Genomic DNA, 23,548 nt, shown 5'->3' with positions numbered 1-23,548 from the left:
TTGTAGTCCATGTCAGTCCATGCCACTGACGTAGGTGGAACTAGGAATGTAATTTTGCTGAAGAAGTATGAGAAGTTAGGCACTAGGTTAGAAAGCAGAACATCAAGGCCCGAAGATTTACCTGAGCCATGTGCAAACTGGCATAGAACAAGATTCGATAAATATGTAGCTCGTGGGGCTCAAGCACCAGTACTATGGAAAGAGGGGTCTGTGCTGTTGGCGCAGTCTATTCCAGAACCATGCCAGGACTGTTTTCTAGTGAACTACATAATTTGGAAGTTAGGGAGCCTTTAAACAAACTATAGATGTTAAGGGATCAAGCTTGAAAATGTGTTGAGTCTAGTCAGAAAAGAAAAATAGTAATTTGGGAAATAAAGGGCAGGGAATGGGTAGGAAGTAACAAAGAGAATAATCCTAAGAATACACCAGCAGTCAACACAAGATGTTACAAACATCACAAAAAGACAGGGCTAAAGGGTTTGTACCTCAATGTACATAGCATTCTTAATAAAGAAAACAGACAGTGAAGGTGCCCTTAGGAAGCATCAACCATAATATGATTGAATTTTATATTCAGTTTGAGGGAGAGAGAAGAAAGATTTATTTCTAAAATTTTAAATAAGAGCATTCATGAGGGCATGAAAGCACAGCTGGCTAAAGGGGTTGTTAATCTGGTCCAATCAGGGAGCCCTGACTGACGCATAAAAGGGTTTCAGAGATGCTGGCATTCTGGTACCTGACTCTGAATGAGGCAGTATTAAAGTCAAGGACTGTTCATATGTAAATAAAGAGTGACTTGGTGATGGGATACCAGCCTTTGTGGAGTTTTTTCACTGTCATCATTTATCACAAGGGGAATTGAATACAAAAGTAGGAAGGTTATGCTTCTGTTAAACAGGATGCTGGAGAGATCGCATCTGTAGTACTGCGCACATTAATGGTCACTTTATTTAAGGAAAGGATGTAAATGTGTTGGGGGGCGTTGTTTGAGAGGGGTCACAAGTTGAATGCCTGGGTTGAATGAGTTGCCTTAGAAGGAAAGGTTGGATAGCTCGGCTTGTATAAACTGAAGTTTAGAAAAATAGGAAGTGACTTGATTGAAACATATAAAGACTTGAGAGGTCGTGACAGCATTGGTGTAAAGACAATGTTTCTCTTGTGGGAGAATCTGTATCTGGGGGTCACTATTCAAAAATCAAGGGTCATACATTAGAAACAGAGATGGCAGAGATCTGGATATTTTTAAGGCAGAGCTAGCTTTAGGGACTGAAGGTCTACTCCTGCTCATGGTTTATATGTTCATCTGTTATTATGTAATTGAAATAAATAACTGTTACACAGTGCTTACAGAGACAGAACTACATGATGACAAAAATTGTGTCCTAAATGTTGAGGGAAACTTTACATTCAGAAAGTATAAGAAGTGATGTAAAAGTGGAAGGATGTCACTGTTAATCAAAGATGGCACTGGTGCATTAGTTAGAAATGAGCTTGGTTCAAGAGATCAGGATGTAGAAGTGGTTTGCGTAGAGATGAAAAATAGTAGGAGAAAGATGATTAAGACTAATATACAGACCTCTTAACAGTAAACACAATGACACATGAAGTGTATAAGAAGGAATGCCGGAAAATCAGTTTGGCAGTAGTAACCCAAATGAGGAATTCAACAAATGTTTTCAAACTGGAACCAACCAAAGAATAAGATTTACTGGACTTGATATTCTGTGATGAGATAGGATTAATTAATGACCTCAGAATAAAAACACTTCATAGCAGCAGCCACAAATTGATTGAATTTTACATCCAACTTGAAAAGGAGAAGCCTGGATCTAAGACTAGTATGTTAAAGTTAAATAAGGGCAATTATATGTGAAGGAGACCTGGAATCCAGGAACAGGAGTAAGCCAATTGGCTGTTCCACCATTCAATATGATCATGGCTGATCTTTACTCACAATTCCCACTTTCTCTCTATATCTCTCCATACCTTTAAGTGATTTTTCAAATTTTATCGCTTTCTTGAATATATTCACTGACTTGGCCTCCACAGCCTTCTGTGGTAGAGAATTCCACAGGTTCACTACCACTTGAGTAAGGAAATTTTTCTTCTCCTCAATGCTAAATGGACTACTCTGTGTACTACCGAGATAAGCAGATGATCTTATTTGAATGGCACTGAAGTCTTCGAATCTACTTCTGCTCCTAATTCATATGTTTATAACTAGAGAAGAGCTAAGCCAGGGTGGAAATTTAGAGTAACTTCAGCAAGGTGGACCTATGAAGAGACGCAATCAGCAAAAGCGGCTGATCAGATGTTCTCAATCTTTGTGAAAAAGAAGTCCATTTACTCCTCCCACTTGTTGGAGATGAAAATGGAGGCCACAGAGGAGAGGGATTTAAGAAAATCGAGGGCCAAAGGGCCTGTACTGCGCTGTATTCTTCTAAAATGCTTTGTAATCACCTATTTTGAGAATCCATAGGATAGTAAGAGTTTCTATAAATAGGGTAGGGGAATTGGTCCTGGTGGGTTACTCTTCAAAGGGTCAGTGTGGACTTGTTTCCACATTGTTGGGTTTCTATGATTCTCGGATCTCGGTGTCCTGGTAGCTAAGTCACAAAACTTAAGTATGCAGGCTCAACAAGTGATTAGGATGACATGTAAAATGTTATGGTTTACTATTTCGGGGATGGATTAGAAAACTTGGGAAATTTTACTGCAGCTATATAGTATTAGTGAGTCCACATCTTGAGTACTATGTACTTATTTTAAAGAGGATTTAATGTGTTAGAAGCAGTTCACGTGACTCATTCCTAGGATGAAGGGATTGGCTAATGAGATAAGTTTGGATAGGGTCAGTCTGTACCCATTGGAGTTTAGAAGAATGAACAGAAATTTTATTAAAATAAATAAGATAGTGAGGAGACTTGATAGGGTAGATAGCTGGAGGATATTTCTTCTTGTGAGAGAAACTAGTAATTGGGGGAAAAAAATGGTTAAAAATAAGAGGTCTTCCTTTTCTGTTGGAGGTAAGAATAACTTGTATTTTCAGATAGTCATAATGACAGTCATAACATTATGGGCAATTTAGCTTGGCCAATTCACCTAACCTGCACATCTTTGGATTGTGGGAGGAAACTCTGTACCTCAAATTTCTGCCATCTTTCCATTTAAACAACGTGCTGTATTTAAATTTTTTTCAAAAAGAACATTTTATTTAACTTTGTTTTCTGATCAACCTGTTCAGAAATTGATAGAATTTGGAATTTGTTTCTCAGATAACAAGTTAAATGGCCTAATCCTGCTCCTATTTCATATGATTGAAGGTTTGGTTGATTAAAGGTAAACTAGTAGTCATAGTGTATTTGCATTTCCAATAGTTTTCTAGGAAGTGCCACAGAAACGTTACAGTACAAATTAAATGAGCACAGGAGATGTAGGTGAGATATTATCAGTTAATTGACAGGAAACATCGACTCAAGAGCCTGAATTTTTAAAAGTAACTCAAGGAATGTAGGTATTGCTGGTTGGTTCAGCAGTTAATGCCCCTCCCTAACAGCCACTACTGTCTCATGGGCAGCTGGGGATGGCAATAAATGCTGACTCAGCTAGCAATGCCCATATCCCATGAAATAACTTCTTAAAAATAATTTCATGTTGGTAAACTTTAACCTGTGGCTGCCATAGCTGGGGCCTCAACTATTTACAGCTTGTCTTAATGATATAAATAAAGGGTCAGAGTGTATTGTAGTTAAGTTTGCTTATGATTCAAACGTAGATGGAAAAACAAATAATGGACACAGAGACTATAAAGGGCTATAATTAGGTGAAGTGAGTGGGAAAAGGATCGGCAGATTGAGTAGAAGGTAGGAAAATGTGAGGTTATCTACTTAGGAAAAATAAAAAATAAAAATATTATTGAATGGAGAGAAACTACAGAATACTGTAGTAAAAAGCGATCAAAAAGTTAACATACAGGTACAGCAAAATTTGAATGTTGGCCCTTTATTGCAAGAGGAATCGAGTGAAAGTGGACATGTGTACAGTTCTGGTCTCCTCATTTAAGGGCAGCTATTGATTTGGCGCTGCTCCAAATAGGTTCAGGAAGTTTAATCTTGGGGTGAAGAGGTTGTCTTATGAGAAAAAGCTTACGTTGGGCCTTTGATTTTCAGGATAACGAGTGGTGATCTTACTGAAACATAACATTCTGATGGGGCGTATAGATGTTGAAGGGATGTTCTTCATAAAGGTATCTAGAACAAAGATCTGGATTCAGAACAAAGGGTCTCCCACTTGAGATGGAGAGCAGGAGAATTTATTTTCTCAAAGCCATTAGTCTTTGGAATTCTCTTCTACAGATTACAGTGGAGTCTGGATTAGTTTATAAATTTGAGGCTAAATTTTGATCCACATAGGAGCTGAAGGTTTGGGGAATAGTCTGGAAAGTGGAATCGAAAACAGAAATTGCTGGAGAAACTCAGACTAATGTTTTGGGTACAGTGATCATTCTGGCAGCATTTGCTTTCTCTTCACAGATACTACAAGATCTGCCAAATGTCTACAGCAATTCCTTTTTTTTGTTTTGGATTTCCGGCATCTGCATTTCTTTGGTGTTTGTAGTTTGGAAAGTGGAGTTGAGTCACAATCAGCCATAATTTTATAAATATATTTGAATGGCAAAGCAGACTCAAGGGGTCAACCTGCCTACCATTACTCCTGTTTCTTATGTTTTTATGTTTGTGTGCTTGGACCCCAAAAGTTTCTTTGGGCCTCCACTGTTTCTAGCTTTTCACCATTTAGAAAGTAATCTGATGTATCAATATTGGGTCCAAATTAGATGACTTCCTGTTCACCTGCATCTTGAAATCCTTTTGCATACATGTTGAAAATAATGCAATATTGTTTCTTCTGATTTCCACTTACTTTGGAAGATACTTTTCTTAAACATACGACAGCCGTCTAATGCTCAGGTAGAAAAGGACTTTTAAATTGAGTATGTGTTCGGAACTTGTATGCCAACTTAAAGAAATTTATGAAATTTGTCATGTTACTAAGGAAGATAAATTAAGCTAAATAAATCAAAAGAACTGTGGATGCTGTAAATCAGAAACAAAAGCAGAAATTACTAGAAAAGCTCAGTAGGTTTGGCAGCATCGGTGTAGAGAAATCAGAGTTTAATGTTTCAGGTCTGGTGACGTTTCTTCAGAGTTAAGTAACGGTATATTGAGGAAGAGTCACAAACGTTAACTCTGATTTCTCTTCACTGATGCTGCCAGACCCTGTTAAGATAAATTGAGCTATTTGTCATGTTACTAGTTAATAGTATTTTTGTGTTTACATTGATATTTTCTCTATAAATTCCTGTTTCACAGATATCAATGAATGCTTGACTGTGCCTCGCCCTTGTACACCAGGCACCTGTCAAAACCTGGATGGTTCTTACAGATGTATCTGCCCTCCTGGATACTCACTGATTGATGATAAATGCATTGGTAAGGAATTTATTGTTGAAATATGTTGATCATGATAAGGAATAATGCCAAGAAATTCATTGGTAGTGCACTAATGTTTAAGATGAACAACTAATGTCTAAATAACTGGTGGGTAAGCGAGAGACGCAAGTGTATTTACATCCAAAAGTGTGCTATCTGCTAATTTGGTAAATGTGGAAAATTAGTTCATTCCTGAAACAACATTGGTACCTTTTAATTTGCAAATAGTGTTCTGTATCATATGCCACATACCCATGCAAACTTGCATTGGGTTTATCTCAATTTTGGTAGGGAAGGTCCTAATTGCTGGTATGATGCTGTATTCACAAAACTGAGCTACCCTGGATAGAGCCGGGATGGGGTCAATGTTCATCTAATAAGTTGTCCATACAGAACTACAAGAGATCTTTAGCAAAAAAAAGGTGCTTAACTTTTTAAATCCTTATCTAAATCTATAACTGAGAGATGCAGGCATATGCCTCTAAGCGCAGCTGGAATAGATAAGAGGTTACCTTCCAAATCTTACCTTCCATCTAGATCAGGTAACCCAACACTCCACCCACTAATCTCCTAATCCATTGCATCATCTTCCGCCATTTTCGCCACTTGCAGTCAGACCATACCATCAGATATTTCCTTCCCACCCATATCCGCTTTCCTTAGAGACCGTTCCCTCCATGACTCCCTTGTAAGATCCACACTCCCCACCAACTTCTCTTCCACACCTGGCACCTTTCACTGCAGCCACAGGAGGTGCAATACCTACCCCACACCTCTCTCTCACCTCCATCCAAGACCCCAAAGAATCATTCCAAGTCTGGCAGAGACTCTCTTGCATTTCCTCTAACCTTATTTACTGCATCTGTTGTCCCAATGTGGTCTCCTCTACAGCGGAGAGACCCAATCACAAACTCAGCGACCGGTTCAGGAAACATCTACAGTCCATACGCTCCAATCAACCCAACCTCCCGGTTGCCAGCAATTTCAACTCCCCCTCCCACTCCCCCAGCGACATGTCCAACCTCGGTCTCCTCCACCATCAAAATAAGACCACACATAAACTGAAGGACGAACACCTCACTTTCCACCTCACAACCTTATGGCTTCAACATAGCTTTCAAATCTCCTCAACATCTACCTCCACCCAGGTCCAGCCCTCACTTTCCACCCTAACCTCTTGACCTGACCTACCCTACCCATCTTCCTTCCCACCTATCTACTCCACCCTACCCATTAAGCAATCTCAGTCACCTCCTACCTGCATTCACCTCTCGCTATCCCACCTACCTTTCCCCAAGCTCCACACCTCTGCCTTTATTTATTTCTCACCCCCCTTCCCCCATCCCAGGTCTGCCTAAGGTCCTGCCTAAAATATTGACTCTCCTGCTGTTCTGATGTTGCTTGGCTTGCTGTGCTTCTTCCAGCACCATGTTTTATCAACTCTGATTTCCCAGCATCTGCAGTCCTCACTATCTCCATGTTTCTGTATTGCTAGTCCAGTGATGTTACTTCCGCATCATTTCCCTGAGTTTCAGCTTTCTCCTGTTTTTTCCCACCTAACAATCAGCCAAGATGCCATTTTTCCCACTACAAGATAGGAAACTGAAACAGGGAGAAGAAATCAATATCATCAAGACTTTCCTGACCTCACAAGTGCCCACATGCACTCCACCTTATCTATGTCATAGTCATAGAGATGTACAGCACGGAAACAGACCCTTTGATCCAACTCATCCATGCCAAACAGATATCCCAACCCAATCTAGTCTCACCTGCCAGCATCCGGCCCATATCCCTCCAAACCCTTCCTGTTCATCCAGATGCCTTATGTCAGAATTTCCAGGCTGGTCTCTCAAATACATGTACTAACAAAACATTCCAAAACAAAACATTCCTATTGCATTACTGTATGTGATCTGATTTCATTTTCCAGATATCGATGAATGCGCATCAGACCCTGGGTTGTGTGTGTCTGGTACATGTACTAATACTGAAGGAAGCTACGAGTGTATCTGTCCACCAGGATCAATTCTGTCAGGTGGAAGAAGATGCATCGGTGAGTCTGCGGTAACAACCAACCAGAATTACTGTCAAAGATCACAATAATAAGTGCTAAAATTTTTATGCTGCAAAAGAGAGCTCACAGAATGCTAGATCAGGAATTTGGTTTCTGCCAAGGCCTTGAGGCATCCTTACCTGCAGCTTATGAGATAGACAATGTTGGCCGAGCCACATGAATACCTGCCACCACGTGTAATGGTAGTATTCATGTCGACACTCTGACATGTTTTGCAGTGGTTGCCATGGCAGGGTTGTATAGTGTTGTGGTTGATGTTGTCCTGAAGGCTGGGCAGTTTGCTGCGAACACTGGTCTGTTTAAAGTTTGACAGTTGTTAAAAAGTGAGAAGTGGAGGCGTACGGAAGATCTTGGCGAGGTGCTTATCCTGCAAAGAACATGGTGTAGATTCTCCATTCCTGGGAAGTACTGGACAACAAAGGGTAGCCTATAGGTCATTTCCTGTGTTTGTCTCCTGAAGAAGTCATTGCAATTACTCACTGTGGCATGTCGGAACTGGCAATCGATGAGTTGAGCATCATGTCTTGTTCTTATGAAGGTATCCTTCAGCATCTTCAGGTGTCCGTCGCATTCCTCCTCATCTGAACAGATCCTGTGTTTTGGTAGGGCTTGTCCGTAGAAGATGTTTTAATATGTTTAGGGTGGAAGTTCGAGATGTGCAGCGTCATGAGGTTATCAATGGGTTTGCGGTAGAGTGAGGTACTGAGGTGCCCATCCTTGATGGAGATGAGTGTGTCCAAAAATGAGGCAAATACTAAAAAGTAGTCCATGGTAAGTCTGATGGTGGGTTGAAATTTATTGATATCACTGTGTAGTTGTTTCAGTGACTTCTCGTTATGGGTCCAGAGGAAGAAAATGCCATAAGTATATCTGGTGTATAGTGTTGGTTGGAGGTCCTGTGCAGCAAAGAAGATTTATTTGAACTAGTGCATGAAAATGTTGGCATATTGGGTTACAAATTTGACCCTGTGGCTATTCCGTGTGTCTGGATGAAGAACTGGTTGTCCAAGATGAAGACGTTATGATCGCGGATGAAGCGGATGAGTTGTAGGATGGTGCCCGGAGCTTGGCAGTTGTTGGTATTGAGTGCTGAGGCCATCATCATGGGGGATGCTGATGTCGAGTGCCAAAACATCCATTGTGATGAGGAATGCTCCTGGATTGACTGGTACGTGGGTACTGAGTTTCTGTAAGAAATCTGTAGTGTCATGATTAAAGCTAGGGGTCCCCTGTGCAGTGGATTTCAAGATAGCCTCAACATAACCAGAGAGGTTCTCACACAGGGTCCCATTACCTGATATGATGGGACACATCCAGGTGTGTTGGCTTTGTGTATCTTTGTTGCCTGTAGTGTTCCTGGTTGTTCGGTTGTCGGTACACTTTCTTTTCTGTAGTCGGTTCTATTCTGGGAAGTACTGACTATAACCTGGTGTTGTGTGAGTTTTAACTTTGTCCATCCCAGTCCTATACCAGCACCTCCACATCATAACTTTTTTCAGAACATTCCTCTAAGATGTTTGTCAACAAGGGAAATGAGCCGACTATGACCAAGTTTGCAGATAACACAAAAATAGATGGGAAGGTAAGGGGTGAAGATGGCACAGAGTCTACAAGGTTTATAGACCAGTTTAGTAAATGAGCAAAGGTGTTACAAATGTAATATAATATGGAAAAATGTGAGGTTTACACTTTGACAGGAAGAGTGAAGATGCTGAAGATTACTTAAACGGAGGAAGCTGTGTCACAGAGAGGTAGTTGGGAGTTCTTGTATAGAAATCACAAAGCTAGCCTACATGTTCAGCAGGTAACAGGGGAGGAAAATAAAATGTTGACATTTATTTCAAAGAGAATGGAGAATAAAAACAAAATCTTGCTAAAAATATCTTAAAAACTTGATAAAAATATCCAAACATTAGTTGGACCACTGCTGGCATGCAGAGCGAAAGTGAGGGTTGCACCTCAGATGTTGCCTGACCTGTTGTGCTTTTCCAGTATAACATTCTCAGTACCCCACATCTGGAATACAGGTTTGGTCCCCTTATCAAAGTGAATATGAATAGACAGGGAATAGAGGGATAGGGACACGCAGATGCAAACGATTTTTAGTTTAGAAAGACATCATGTGTTCCTGCAATCTTGGAGAGTCGAAGGGCCTGTCCCTGTGCTGTACTGTTCTTTGTTCTTTGGAAGATAAACTGGCAATGGAGGTTGTCCAGAGAATTTTCATTAGTTAGGCCTGTGCTTATAGGAGTGTAAAGGAATGCGAGGTGACTTTATTGAACTATAGAGAGAGAGGTTGTACAAGCTGGAGATTTTTTTCCCTGGAGCATTGAAGGCTGAGGTGACATTATAGAGGTTTACAAAATCGTGAGAAGCATGGATAGGCTGAGTGGCCAAGGTCTTTTTCCTAGGGTGAGGGAATCCAAAACTAGAGGTGCAGAGGTTTAAGATGAGAGTGGGAAGATTTAAAACAGACCTAAGGGGTGATTTTTTCACGCAGAGGATGGTGCATGTATGGAACGAGCTGCCAGAGGAGGTAGTGGAGGCTGGTGCAATTACAATATTTAAACGGTATCTGAATGGTATATGAATAGGAATGGAGGGTCCAATTTCACAAAATTGCATTCTCAGCGATAAGAATTGCCCACTAAAGTAAAGTATTTAGTCAAAAATTGAACTTCTTGTAACTGATGTTTAATTATATTGCTCCAAAGGACAATTGTGCACTGTTAATAGACTTTCCTGCCGGACATTGACTTATTCAAGAAGTTTCAGAATGTTTTAAAAGCAAACCGTGTTTTGATTATTCTTCTTTAAGAAAGCAATTGTTTTTATTTCAAATAAATGTTTGAAATCTTTCCTCAAAGAAATGTTTAAATCTAAGTTCATCCTGCCAGATTTATTAATTAATGAATCTGACACAATGTTGCAGGTGTGAAGTGGCTTGAATTATTTTTCATAGAATCCCTACAGTGCAGAGAGGCCATTCGGCCCATCAAGTCTGCACGTCCCTCCAAAGGACATTCTACCCAAACTTAGCCCACTACTCTATTCCAATAACTCCACATTTACCATGACTAATCCACCTAACCTGCACACCTTTGGCCTGTGAGAGGAAACTGGAGCACCTGACAGAAACCCACGCAAATTCAGGGTGAACCTGCAAACTTCAATCAGTCAAACATCCAAGACTGGAATCAAACTCAAGTCCCTGGCACTGTGAGGTGGCAGTGCTAACCACTGAGTCATCTTTGCAAGCTTCACAGATCGCAAAGTTGACCTGAAAAAGGCGAAAAAGATCACAACTCATTGATTTGTGGACAGAATGCATTTTCGGCAATAAGAATTGCCCACTGAAGTACAGTATTTAGTCAAAAATTAAATTTCTTGTACCTGATGTTTAATTATGTTGCTCCAAAGGACAACTGTGCACTGTTAATAAACTTTCCTGCCGGACATTGACTCATTCAGGAAGTTTCAGAATGTTTTAAAAGCAAACTGTGGACATTCAGTAGAACAAGTTAGAGAAGATATGATGATGCATCCCGATATGCTGAATATTAGACTGAACATGCAATCCATGCCACTCAAAACATCTAAAAGTACTTTACTGTGCTGCACATGGTAGCTGCAGCTTCCATTTTTGTTGCAGTCAGCCCTAATGGAGGAGGAAACAAACAGTTTCCTTCCTAGCTTTCCTAAGCTGAGATTCTTCAGCAAACTGATGTGTTAACCATGAAATTCATTCTCTTTGTGCAAAACAGGTGGTAACATTAAAAAGAATTCTTCAACAGTTTTACAAGATGTGAATTTTGTGAATGCTACCATCAGTACCAAAGTGGGTTGTATTTTTCACATTGAGAAATCTTATTTTAAAAACTCCTGTACACTTTATTAAATGTAGACAAAGACATCGTGTTCAAGTAATTATGCTTTCGGTGATTTTTACCATAAGAGTTGCTTTTGTGAGAAGTGTTACAGGACTAACTTATTTTATGCTAATACATTTTTTATATCATTTGTAGATATCAGAGAGAGTTATTGCTTCTCTAAATTTGAGAATGGTGTCTGCTCTGCACCCAAGTTCAAGAACATCACAAAGGCAACATGTTGTTGCAGTTTAATGCCAGGAGAAGGATGGGGTGTCCCATGTGAGATTTGTCCCAAAAGCACAGAGGGTGAGCCAATATTGGTACAATAAATTCATATTACAGTTGAGGTAACAAAAGTAACAAAACTTCAGGGATGAAGTTTTGAGCATCCATTGTAACATTCTGAACAATGTATATAGAAATGGAAACGATAATTTTGTGTTTGTACTGGGTAACTCATAGAATCAGTTGTCAAGAATGAATCTGCGGCTTATCTGTGCAATAATAATAATCTGAAAATCAATTATTATAAACAGACTGCATGACAGCCATATGATTAGCAAATATATTATCATAAGCAGACAATGACAAACAGGAAAACAACCAACGTAAATTCAGAAAAAGCAAGCTGACCAAACTCTAACTTTTATGAGCTCGTTACATTTGAAGGTGGACTGGGAAAATCGAACATCACAGCACATGTCTGTTTTCATGATTGGAAGAAAACAGATGAAGTGTAAAAATCAACAGAATGTCTTTGCAGTTCATGTCAGGAGTGCTGAGTGGAGTTCCTTCAGACGCATTCATAACCTCTATAGTTCTGCAAAAAATTTGAATTGTTCAACAATAAAAAGTTTAACTCAAATTTTAGGTCTTTTATCCATCCTGTGGAATAAGGTATGAAAACAAAGGAAAATAATTTATGATTTTGCTACTTAGCTTAAATTAATAAACATATAATTATAAAAAAAACTCAGAACAGTCAAAATTTCATGTACCAGAAAATTATCAGGCCTATCAAGCCCCTTGCAAAAAGAAAAGAGTGCATTCACGCATTGACAAATATCTAGCTATACAATTTGTCTGGAAAATTGTCCTGCACATCTAATCTTTGAATTTCTTATTCTTATTGCCTATAATTATGAATTATTTCTGGTTTATTGGAAGCAAATACGTGTAAATTTTAAATGATTTCGAACCTCTATTTAAAAAAAAATTATGTTTTTGCATGATGATGGCACTGAACTACCAATCAGTATTAGAGAGAATGTGTTTAATACTGATTGTGATTCAAGCTGTCACTTACCCACCAAGAATACAGGAGGAACTAATCCAGAGACAAATTTGCTAATTCTAACACAGACGAGGGTTTGTTTTTCATCATAAGGCACATATTGATTTAATTTCAAGTGGAGCTGATCACTTCTGAAATTGCTCAGCCTCACTATATTTTTAACAATAAATCTCCTCACATCCTGACAGTGCTGTCTGCTTCTCTGTAACTCCTGATTGTGTTCACCCACTCTCCATCACATCCTGACAGTGTTCATCCACTTCTCTCACTAATCTGACAGTGTTCACATCCTCTTTTATCCCTGCTTGTGTTCATTCTAACCCAATGAAAGCACGTAAATTCTCTGTGCTCACCCCCTTCACTCCCCAACACCGCTGGCCAGTCCACTATCAGCCAGACAGGAGCAGAGATTTCCAGAGGTAAATCAGAAGAGGAAGTGCTGGAAGAGTGCGCACACTTTATGGAATGAATACTACCCCTGAGTCAGTTGGAAAGGAGGTGTAAACATTTCTGTGGGTGATAACTTGTTTTGACACTCCATCTTATTTATTTGCAAGTTAAACTGGTTTTGTACTTAATATTAAAATTCAGTGAAAACCAGGATCCATTTAGAGCAAATATTCCAAGTCTCTGAGACCTTGGTCATCTGATCTCACTTTCATTGCAATCATGGGGCAATCCAGGCAGGGTCAAAGCAGCAATATGATCTTTAGAACTTGCCATATATGTGCCACATATGTGCAAATGTTGATTTTCTAAAGATCCCAAGGTGCATCACTGATCTAAGTTAAGACAAAGGCCTCTCCCCATATCGGAAGATCTGTGTGATTGATTCAGTGCTGACATGCAATTTCTTCTGGGATCTTCCTAATCTTAACTAACCAAAATACGGAGCACTGCATTCCTGGGAAAACTAAGGGAGTGTAGTAGAACCATAGGAAGACAAAACCTGCGCTTCCCTTCCCTTTAAAGCACACAGCTGGTAAGTTTAAAGTTCTAACTCTAATTATGTTTTGTTGAATTGGTAGACAGGCAGGAGGCTGGAAGAACACAGCAAGTCAGGCAGCATTAGAAGGTGTAGAAATCCATGCTTTGGGTGTTATCCTTCTCTCCACCACCCCCACCCACCCTGAAACGTCGACTTCACCACCTCCTGATGCTGCCTAGCTTGCTGTGTTCTTCCAGCCTCCTGCCTGTCTCCTTTGGATTCCAGCATCTGCAGTTTTTTTTTGTCTATAACAGAATGGGTGAGCACATGAAGGTTGGTGGATAATCAAGTTAGATCGAATGTTGATCAGTTAAGAGGACAATGGAGTTGGAGTCGGCAAAAATGCAGCAGAACGGAGAAGTGCAAAGAATATAGATACTCTGCACACAATTTGTGCAATAGAGCTATAAGAAAAAGTAACTGTTGCTTCAAGTGAGAGGCAAAGCCTCTCACAGTCCCCATTCATTCCTCCTGCTCCCACTCCATGTTCCCTAACACCTTGCTTACTACCTCTTCTGCTTAATGCTTCAATTATCAATCATCCTGCTCACTATCTCTTCATTCCCCAACTTTTCCACTCCCCAACCCTTTGACTTGACACCCCTTACACTTTCCAGTCCTCCCTTCATCACTTTTCTCCCTAGTTCCCTTCTTGACCCTCCCTCTTGTTTGTGATTTCATCTCCTAAAACATGGATATGACCAAAGGGGCAGTGAGCATCTATGTAGACCCACCTAAGATGATGCTAAAGCAGAAGTTCCACTGCAAAATAAGTAGATTTGATCCATTATTAATATGGCAAATGAAAATCTTGGATCATTCTTTGCACATTGTCAGCTAAAATAGTTAGCAGAGCTCAAATTTAAGAACAAAGGAAATTCTAGAAATGCGCATAAGATAAGCCAGGGTCGAAAAGCAAGGCACATTATGTTTCATCTATGAACTTAGAATCTTCTGAGCATGATCATCTGAATACATCATAAGTGTTGTAATCTGCCTTTTCACATTGCTGACGTTAGCTCCTTTGTGTTTCCAGACCTTTTCTGTTTTTATTTTAGTGCTCTGTGGTAACAATCTGGTACAGTCAGTTCTGCTGTAACGCAGTAGTTCCATTCTTGTGCAATCCCATGTTACAAGAAAATTGTGTAATAGCAGCTCTATTTAAACTAATGGCGTCGCAATCGCATTACAACCAATACATGCTTTAAAACTTCACATTTTAGAAACAGTGTCCCCAATTTGTCAGTCGTGTTATAGCGAATTTGTGTTAATGAAACACGTGTTATAGCAGAACGACCTGTATCTACTAACATTAGAAAACATAATGCCAATGATTTTATCACCAATTAAAACATACAGATAGGTATATACTGTAATACGTATTTCTAGCTTCTTTGAAAACTGATTTCATTTCGCCTTATTCAATTCGATTGTAGAAGCATTTGGAAAACTGTGCCCCGGTGGCTTAATTGGAACTAGAATTGATGTGGATGGATCACATGTAGGTAAGTTAATCTTTTTATACACCATGAAATCAAACTAATTATCCGACTCCTAGCAATTGAAAAATAACAAGTTCAGTTATAGGAAGCACTGTGTTAAACATGAAATTGCTTTATTAGATTAGATTAGATTACATTACAGTGTGGAAACAGGCCCTTCGGCCCAACAAGTCCACACCGACCCGCCGAAGCGAAACCCACCCATACCCCTACATTTACCCCTTACCTAACACTACGGGCAATTAAGCATGGCCAATTCACCTGACCCTGCACATCTTTTGGACTGTGGGAGGAAACTGGAGCACCCGGAGGAAACCCACGCAGACACGGGGAGAACGTGCAAACTCCACACAGTCAGTCGTCTGAGGCGGGAATTGAACCCGGGTCTCAGGCGCTGTGAGGCAGCAGTGCTAACCACTGTGCCATCGTGCCACCCACATTATTCTTAATGTTAACATCTTTGCATTCATGTAGTTACAAACCTAACTGAAAGAGTTGTCCTAAGAGACTTTTTTGAAGCAGAATGCATGATCCATAAAGAAGCAGTGGAGAGGTTTTCCACTGTACTCAAAAAAAGCAACTAATTCCCTTGAAACAGTACAAGACAATCCGGCCCTGTGGGCTGAACAATAGAAGGCTAACTTTTAATTAACTATCATTATAAATCCAACATTAGTTTCACTACAAGGCAAAATTAATCCAACTATTACATTAAAAAGTGAATTTTAATTAATTACTCTGTACCAAGATTACTATAGACAGATTTCACTACCTTAGCACATTTGTAATATTAACCATTACTTCTTGATTATAGAACCATGTTAAATTTGAGTCAGTTATAATTAGTCTGAATATATTTCAATAATTCTAATTTTGCCACATGTTTTTCTTGGTGAAAGATACTGATGAATGTGCCATAGACCCAGGAATGTGTAAAAATGGGCAGTGCATCAACACTGATGGTTCTTTCCGCTGCGAATGCCCATTTGGCTTCAGTATCGATTATACTGGAATCAACTGTGAAGGTAAGTTCCCTTGAAACACAGAAAACAAGTAATGCAATTAATATTCTTTAACGTGCCGCTTTTGTTTGGTAAAGGCAGAGTTCCTACCTATTTTAAATTTTGACGTAATAGTGATGAATCGCACCATTCATCACTGTCATCATTCAACAACTCTGCATACTATATGAACGACAAAATTGATATCCCATTGGAAAGACATAATTTTAATGTGGAAAGGATCTGTATTCCTGAAGCTGGAAGGGTAAACAAACCAAGTGCTACAGGATTGCTGCAATTTTGGGAATGACTGAATTCCAGTTGATTCCTGTCCTCTGAATTGGCAATATGCAGTCATCTTCTAGAAATCCCATCAATTCTGCCACATTTGGCTCCAGTGTGAAGTACTTCTGCATGATGTCGGTGTCTTGATGACATCTGACAGAAAAGAAACCTAGAATTGTGTTGCATTGAAATTCTTAGCCCTCTGTGGCAAACACACTAGAAGTACCAACAAGGGTGCCCATCATGTAAACAAATACTTTCTTGATCCTGTGAAACTGCAGAGGTTTTTGGCCAGCAATTTATTTCTACTGTTTTGTTTTGCCTGTAACAGACACAAATGAATGCTCTGTTGGTAATCCCTGTGGCAATGGGACGTGTACTAATGTGATTGGAGGATTTGAGTGTGCATGTGAAGAAGGTTTTGAACCAGGACCGATGATTACTTGTGAAGGTAAGCCTTTTGTTTCCATGTCTCTAACATATACATATGACGAAACCAGGATATCTATCAGGCAAATACACTTGTTACATTGAGACACGTCAATCAGTGAAGTTCTAAATTTGACCTAATTGATGTGAATCACAACTGTAGTAGAAATAATACAAGTATTCTGGCTATTCTGAAATGCTAAGCAAAAACATTTATCATGGTATGTACTTTGATCATTTTCCAGTTAACTTGCCCATTGGTTAGTGTATAGGTCTCATTGGAGTTGAGAAGAATGAGATGAGACCTTATTGAAATATACAAGATTGTTAGGGGGCTTGACAGGGTAGATGCAGAGAGGTTGTTTCACCTAGTAGTAAGTGTTTAGGTCTAGAGGGCACAGTCTCAGAGGAAGGAGTCACCCATTTAAAAGTGTGGTAAATCTGTGGAATTCGTTACCGTGGAGGACAGTCAAGGCTGGATCATTAAGTATATTTAAGTCTGAGCTATACAGATTTCTAATCAATAAGGGAATCAAAGGTTATGAGGATAAGACAAGAGTTGAGGATTTTCAGATTAGCCATGGTCACCCCCCACAGAGTGGTGAAGCGGACTCAATAGGCCAAATAGCCTTCTTCTGTTCCTACCTCTTATGGTCTTGAGAGTAGGTGAGAATAGATTTTAGATTAGGTATACTACCTGTCATCATCAAATATTGAGTGCAATAGTGAACGTTGCGAGTAATTTTGAAATTATGTTGCAGTCACAGTCAATACCTTGAACAGAAAGATAGTGTAGAAAGTAAACAGGGATGAAAAGGCTACATAAATTGATCACTATGAAGTTTTGTATTTAGTAAGGGAAAAAATGTGCTTGTTCTTTTTCAGACATCAATGAATGTGCACAAAATCCTTTACTCTGTGCATTCCGATGTGTTAATACCATTGGAGGATATGAATGTACATGTCCTGCTGGCTATGTTCTAAGAGAAGATGGGAAGATGTGCCGAGGTTAGTACAAATTTCCATTTTAATATTGGATGACTTCCTATCTTTATCTTTATCAGACTGTTGAAAGCAAAACCATTTTCCGTGAACTTTGTTATACCACCAAACCCGGATTTCTTGGATTTGATACAGAGCATGATAGACCAAGGCTCTCTATTCTCTATTATTGGCCTCAAAACCTAGACCAAATTCTCTGCTCTTTGTTCATCTGCTCCAGTATAAATTTCCCCATTTACTGCTTCAGTTATCATTATGGCATTGCTAATAGACATGTCCGTGTTATAGTGAGCACAGAGGACAAAATGTAATTGGATAGATCTTGAATTTGTACATCGATATATAATGGGTAAATGGCACTCAGTAGTTTACTTTGTATCTTCCCCTGGTTTCCCTTACTTGGTGTGCTAACTTAAAGTAGTTTTTTTGCTGGATTTGAACCAAGACCATAGATATTAACAGTCAATGCAAATCATGAAATGCCTACTACAGGATTTACAAAGTAGTCTTTTGTCTGAAAACTGACTGTGAATTCTAGAAACTTTTAAAAATTATTACAATTACTCAGTTGATAACAAAAATAACCAAAAAATATTTTTCAGTTCTTAATAAAACAAAGAATTGCGGATGCTAGAAGATCCAAAACAGAAACAGAAATTGCTAGCAAAACTCAGCAGGTCTGGCAGCACAAATGAGAAGAAAGCAGAGTTAACGTCTCAAGACCAGTGATGCTTTATCAGAACTAAGTTTTTTAGAATTTCAATTTTTAATCTCTTTTTAAAAGATTTTACCAAAGTTTCAAATTCAGATTTGAAAAGAATTCCCATTAAGGTTAAGGAAAGATTTGCATTTATATAATACTGCATCAGATACATTTGAAGGCACTTTATTTGCAACAAATGGTCTATTGTTATGCAGTCAAACATCGAAGTAATTTAAACAGAGCTGGATCCCACTACCAATAATAAGAATCATCATCTGAAATCTCTTTTGATAAAGCAAGGGCTGCTGGCCAGGATTCTGAGCAAACTATCTCCTTTTCTTTGAATAATGCTGTAGGGCTTTGTTGTCAATCTGTACAAATGGAAGGGACCTTTACATTAGCATCTTATCAAAGAATTTGCACTATAACCAATGCAAAATCTCTTTCTGTCCATCTACAAAATATGCTCAAGTTGTGAATTTGGTCTTAAAGTCGAACGTTCTGACTCTGTCAAGAACATTACCAACTGACCCAAAGTCTCACATTTCAAAAATAATTAACTGGCCAATTTATGATAAGTATAATAAGCTCATATTTGAGTTTTACATTCCTTTTGCTCTTGTTGCTCTTGTGAATATTTTTCATTTGTACTGACAGTGTTAATGAAAATCACCAAGTGCTTCCCAATTTTGCAGATCAGAATGAATGTGAGGAACAACTTGATGGTTGTGCATCAAGAGGAATGATTTGCAAGAACCTGATTGGAACTTTCATGTGTATCTGCCCACCTGGATTAGTGCGTGCGCCAGATGGTGAAGGGTGTATTGGTAACAAATAAATCTTTTTAATCAACTTACTCTTCAGCTTTCAACATACTTAAGTTCATTTTTGCAACATGCAACAATAAATCAGTCCTATAACTCTTTCCTGTAGATGAAAATGAATGTCGCACCAAACCTGGCATTTGTCAAAATGGCCGGTGCATTAATACCCCTGGTAGTTACAAGTGTGATTGCAATGAAGGATTCACAGCAAGTTCCACACAGACTGAATGTATTGGTGAGTTTGACATTTAATTAAAAGATGTGGGTTATTAAGTTCAGTAGAAATTGTAATTTATAAACTGAAATTGTAATTTCCTTGCTGCACCCCACTCAGCATCACTTGCTGATATGAAAATGACCCAACTGCCTGTTTCCAGTCCATTAGCCAATTCTGTATTAGTGCTAATATATCACTCAGTGCCAATATGTCACTCAACTTCATGAGCTTTTATCTTATCCTTTTGTATGATACCTTTGGAAGTTACGTATATTGCATCTAATGGTTCCCTTTTATCTGAAACTGTCATGCTTCAAAGAACCTCAAAAAATGTTTTATAAATTTGTGAAACAAGATTTCCTTTTCACAAAATCATGTTGACTTGTCCAGTAGTACTATGCTTTTCTAACATTGTTAAAACTTTCTTAATAATAAATTCTAGCACTTTTCTGTTAACAGTTATCAAGTTAAACCTTCCCCTTATTGAATAGTAATCTTCCATTTGTTGACTTAAAATCTGTTGACACTGTTCCAGAATCGAGGGAATTTTAGAAAATCATAGCCAGCACACCACTATTCTGCAGCTGTTTCTTTTATCATGTAAATCCAAAGGTGTTGGGGATTTGTCAGATTTTAGTCTCTTGAGTTTCTTTAGTACTTTTTCTCTGCTGATATTAGTTACCTTAGTTTCCACACTCTTATTAGGCCTTAGGTTGCTGCCTGTTTCTAGTAGGTAACTTGTCACCTAATGTGAAGTCAGGCATAAGATTTGTGCAATGACATTGCAATTTTCTCAATCCCTATAATATGAGGGCCTTGGAAGTGGAGTTGCAAGTAGACAGAGTAGTGAAGAAGACATTTGATACTCTTGCCTTTATTGGTCAGTGCATTGTATACAGGAGTTGGAAAGTCATGTTGCAGTTGTACAGGACTTGGTTAGGCCACTTTCAGAATATGAGCTGAAAATGTGTTGCTGGAAAAGCGCAGCAGGTCAGGCAGCATCCAAGGAGCAGGAGAATCGACGTTTCGGGCATGAGCCCTTCTTCAGGAATGAGGAAAGTGTGCCAAGCAGGCTAAGATAAAAGGTAGGAGGAAGAGAGCTTCTTCAAGAAAGGCATCCTTGCAAGAGGATTCGCAGTAGGTTAAAATCTTCTAGGAGAAAGTGAGGACTGCAGATGCTGGAGATCAGAGCTGAAAATGTATTGCTGGAAAAGCGCAGCAGGTCAGGCAGCATCCAAGGAACAGGAGAATCGACGTTTCGGACATGAGCCCTTCAGAATATACTGTGTTCAATTCTGGTCTCCTTGCTATAGAAAGAATTTTGCGAAACTTGAAAGGGTTCAGAAAAGATTTACGAGGATGTTGCCAGGATTGGAGGATTTGAGCTAAGGAAGAGGCTGAATAGGCTGGGGCTGTTTTCCTTGGAGCATCGGAGGCTGACGGCTGATCTGATAGAAGTTTATAAAATCATGAGGGACATGGAATAGGGTAAATGGTCAAGGTATTTTCCCCAGGGTAGGGTAGTCAAAAACTAGAGAGCATAGGGTTAAGGTGGGAGGGGAAAGATTTAAAAGGAACCCAGGAAGCAACTTTTTCATGCAGAGAGTGATGTTTATCTGGGATGAATTGTCAGAGGAAGTGGAAGCTGATGTAATTACAACATTTAAAAGGCACCTAGATAGGTGAAATAACTGCACAGAGGCCAGTATCCCATCACCAATTCACCCTTTATTTACTTGGGCACAGTACATTGGTTGTGGCCAGCTTGAAGTCAGTCACCTGGACTAAGGACAGCTAGCACTGCTGCCTCACAGCACCAGGGTCCCAGGTTCAATTCCAGCCTCAGGCGACTGTCTGTGTGGAGTTTGCACATTCTCCCCATGTCTGCTTGGGTTTCCTCCGGGTGCTCCGGTTTCCTACGGGCTAAATTGCCCGTAGTGTTAGGTGCATTAGTCAGAGGGAAATGGGTCTGGGTGGGTTTCTCTTCGGAGGGTCATGTGGACTGGTTGGGCCGAAGGGCCTGTTTCCACACTGTAGGGAATCTAATCTAAATGTCCTGGTTATATTGGTCATCCAGGGCTTTCCTGATTATGGTTGTTAAACTGAGCCAAAGATCCCGTAGTCAACAAGATCCTGCTGGTTCCAATTAGTACAGGATGTCAGCCTGGTGTTTCTCTTGTAGCTTTTCTTGCATCGTTTTCATCCCAGGTCTGGTTCTTCCGACGCAGACTCTGACATGGGTGGCATGTACCAAATAGTAGCCCATCTCTTTCATCCAGAGCACCTCAGAAGAGTTTTATTCTCTCCTTCTGGCAGTAACAGTATTGAGGCTGCATCCATCTTGGACTCTGAGGTTTCCACAACATTAGACAGAGGAGGAGAATCTACAGTTTCTGACAGGCCTTCTGGCTGTTCTGAGGGGCCAGATACGTTTTGTTCCTGCCCAGTTTATGAGATAACAGCTTTAAGGTGACCCACGTGTTTATTCAGGACTGTATCACCTACTCGAACTTTGTACGTCATAGGACTGGATCTCGCATCAAGCCATACAGGGCCATTCCCATGGTTTCGGTACCCTGAATAAAATTGTATCATGTGCTCACTGGAGTCATGTGGCTGGCATTGGTGTTCCTTACCCTCTTCTCCCATCACCCTTTCCCCCAACCCTCATTCCCCAGTCCAGATAAATAAAGGTTTAACCTGGTGCGGAGATTTCTCCCCATCAGCAAATCTGCTGAGCCATCCCTGTTGTTGCTTTAACTGAACAGGAACTGGGACAGTTTGGTAACAAGTGACGCTTTGGGCTGCTTCTTTAAGCCTGCCTTTAATGTCTGGACCACTCTTTCTACTAGAGCATTGGATGACAGATGGTATGGATTTGTCCTTATGTGCCATTTGACTTTAGGAGATATTCAATCCCCTGATGGTAAATGACATGCCATTGTCCATGACGATTACTTCCAGGAGTCGAGAGTGTGGTGCTAGAAAAGCACAGCAATTTAGGCAGCATCCGAGGAGCAACAGCATCAACATTTCAGGCATAAGCCCTTCATTGGCTTATGCCCGAAACATCGATTCTCCATCTCATGGATGCTGCCTGACCCGCTGTGCTTTTCCAGTACCACATTCTGAACTCTGATCTCCAGCATCTGCAGTCCTCACTTTCTACCAACACCTCTAGGAGTCCGTGTATCGCGAACAATGCTTCCAGCTTCTTACTCGTTATTGCTGAGTTTGCCGAATGAATTTTATGCACATCCAACCCCAATGACAAGGAACATTGACCCCATGAAAGAACCAGCATCGTCAACATACATACAACCAAGTCCAGGGTTTATCTGACCATCCCCATGAATGTGGAGGTGTTGCTATTAAATTTTCTGTCCTTGTTGGCACTCTGGGCACTGCCCAGCTATGTCGGCATCCAACCTTGGCCACCAGACATCGTTTCTTGCTAACATCTTCATCTTGGAAACACCTGGATGACTGTGGTGGAAATCAGCCAGTATCTGCCAGCAACCTTTACTCAGGACAATCACCTTTGCTCCCCACAGAAATATGCCATTCTTTACAATGCTCTAGTCTTACGAAGTTCAGAAAAGTTTCAATCCTGGTTGCGTTGACCCTTCTGTTTCCCTATTACCACCAACTGTTTTGGTTTTGCTAGGACAGGATCTTTTTGTGTCTACAGTCAGATATTGTCCACGGTGACTGGAAGGGTGTCCAAAGTGGATTCTTCCAGGAAAGACACCACTAGTGGAGTATCTGCCAGTGGGAGGTGGCTGAAGACATTTGTGTTAGCCAATTGGCTTCATGGACAATGTTCTAACTTGTACAGGCTGAGAAGAACGGGCCAGTGCTGAAG

The 23,548-nt window shown here is 40.0% G+C and overlaps 1 protein-coding gene across 1 annotated transcript in view; it reads left to right on the top strand.

Moving 5' to 3' along the window:
- Window positions 1-23,548, top strand: part of LOC122542423 (fibrillin-1-like) — a 610,102-nt gene that overhangs the window by 515,894 nt on the left and 70,660 nt on the right. The window contains exons 48-56 of the mRNA XM_087981979.1: window positions 5,370-5,489; window positions 7,423-7,545; window positions 11,592-11,744; window positions 15,157-15,225; window positions 16,122-16,247; window positions 16,840-16,959; window positions 17,823-17,945; window positions 19,338-19,469; window positions 19,576-19,701. Coding sequence (XP_087838105.1) covers window positions 5,370-5,489; window positions 7,423-7,545; window positions 11,592-11,744; window positions 15,157-15,225; window positions 16,122-16,247; window positions 16,840-16,959; window positions 17,823-17,945; window positions 19,338-19,469; window positions 19,576-19,701 — 1,092 coding nt within the window. The remainder of the gene's footprint in view (window positions 1-5,369; window positions 5,490-7,422; window positions 7,546-11,591; window positions 11,745-15,156; window positions 15,226-16,121; window positions 16,248-16,839; window positions 16,960-17,822; window positions 17,946-19,337; window positions 19,470-19,575; window positions 19,702-23,548) is intronic.

Source organism: Chiloscyllium plagiosum, unplaced genomic scaffold (assembly GCF_037043375.1).
Source record: "Chiloscyllium plagiosum isolate Xiang-an unplaced genomic scaffold, Cpla_swu_hap1 HiC_scaffold_42, whole genome shotgun sequence".
NCBI lineage: Eukaryota > Metazoa > Chordata > Chondrichthyes > Orectolobiformes > Hemiscylliidae > Chiloscyllium > Chiloscyllium plagiosum.
Note: the sequence above shows the minus strand (reverse complement) of the source record. Positions and strands in the feature narration are given on the sequence as shown.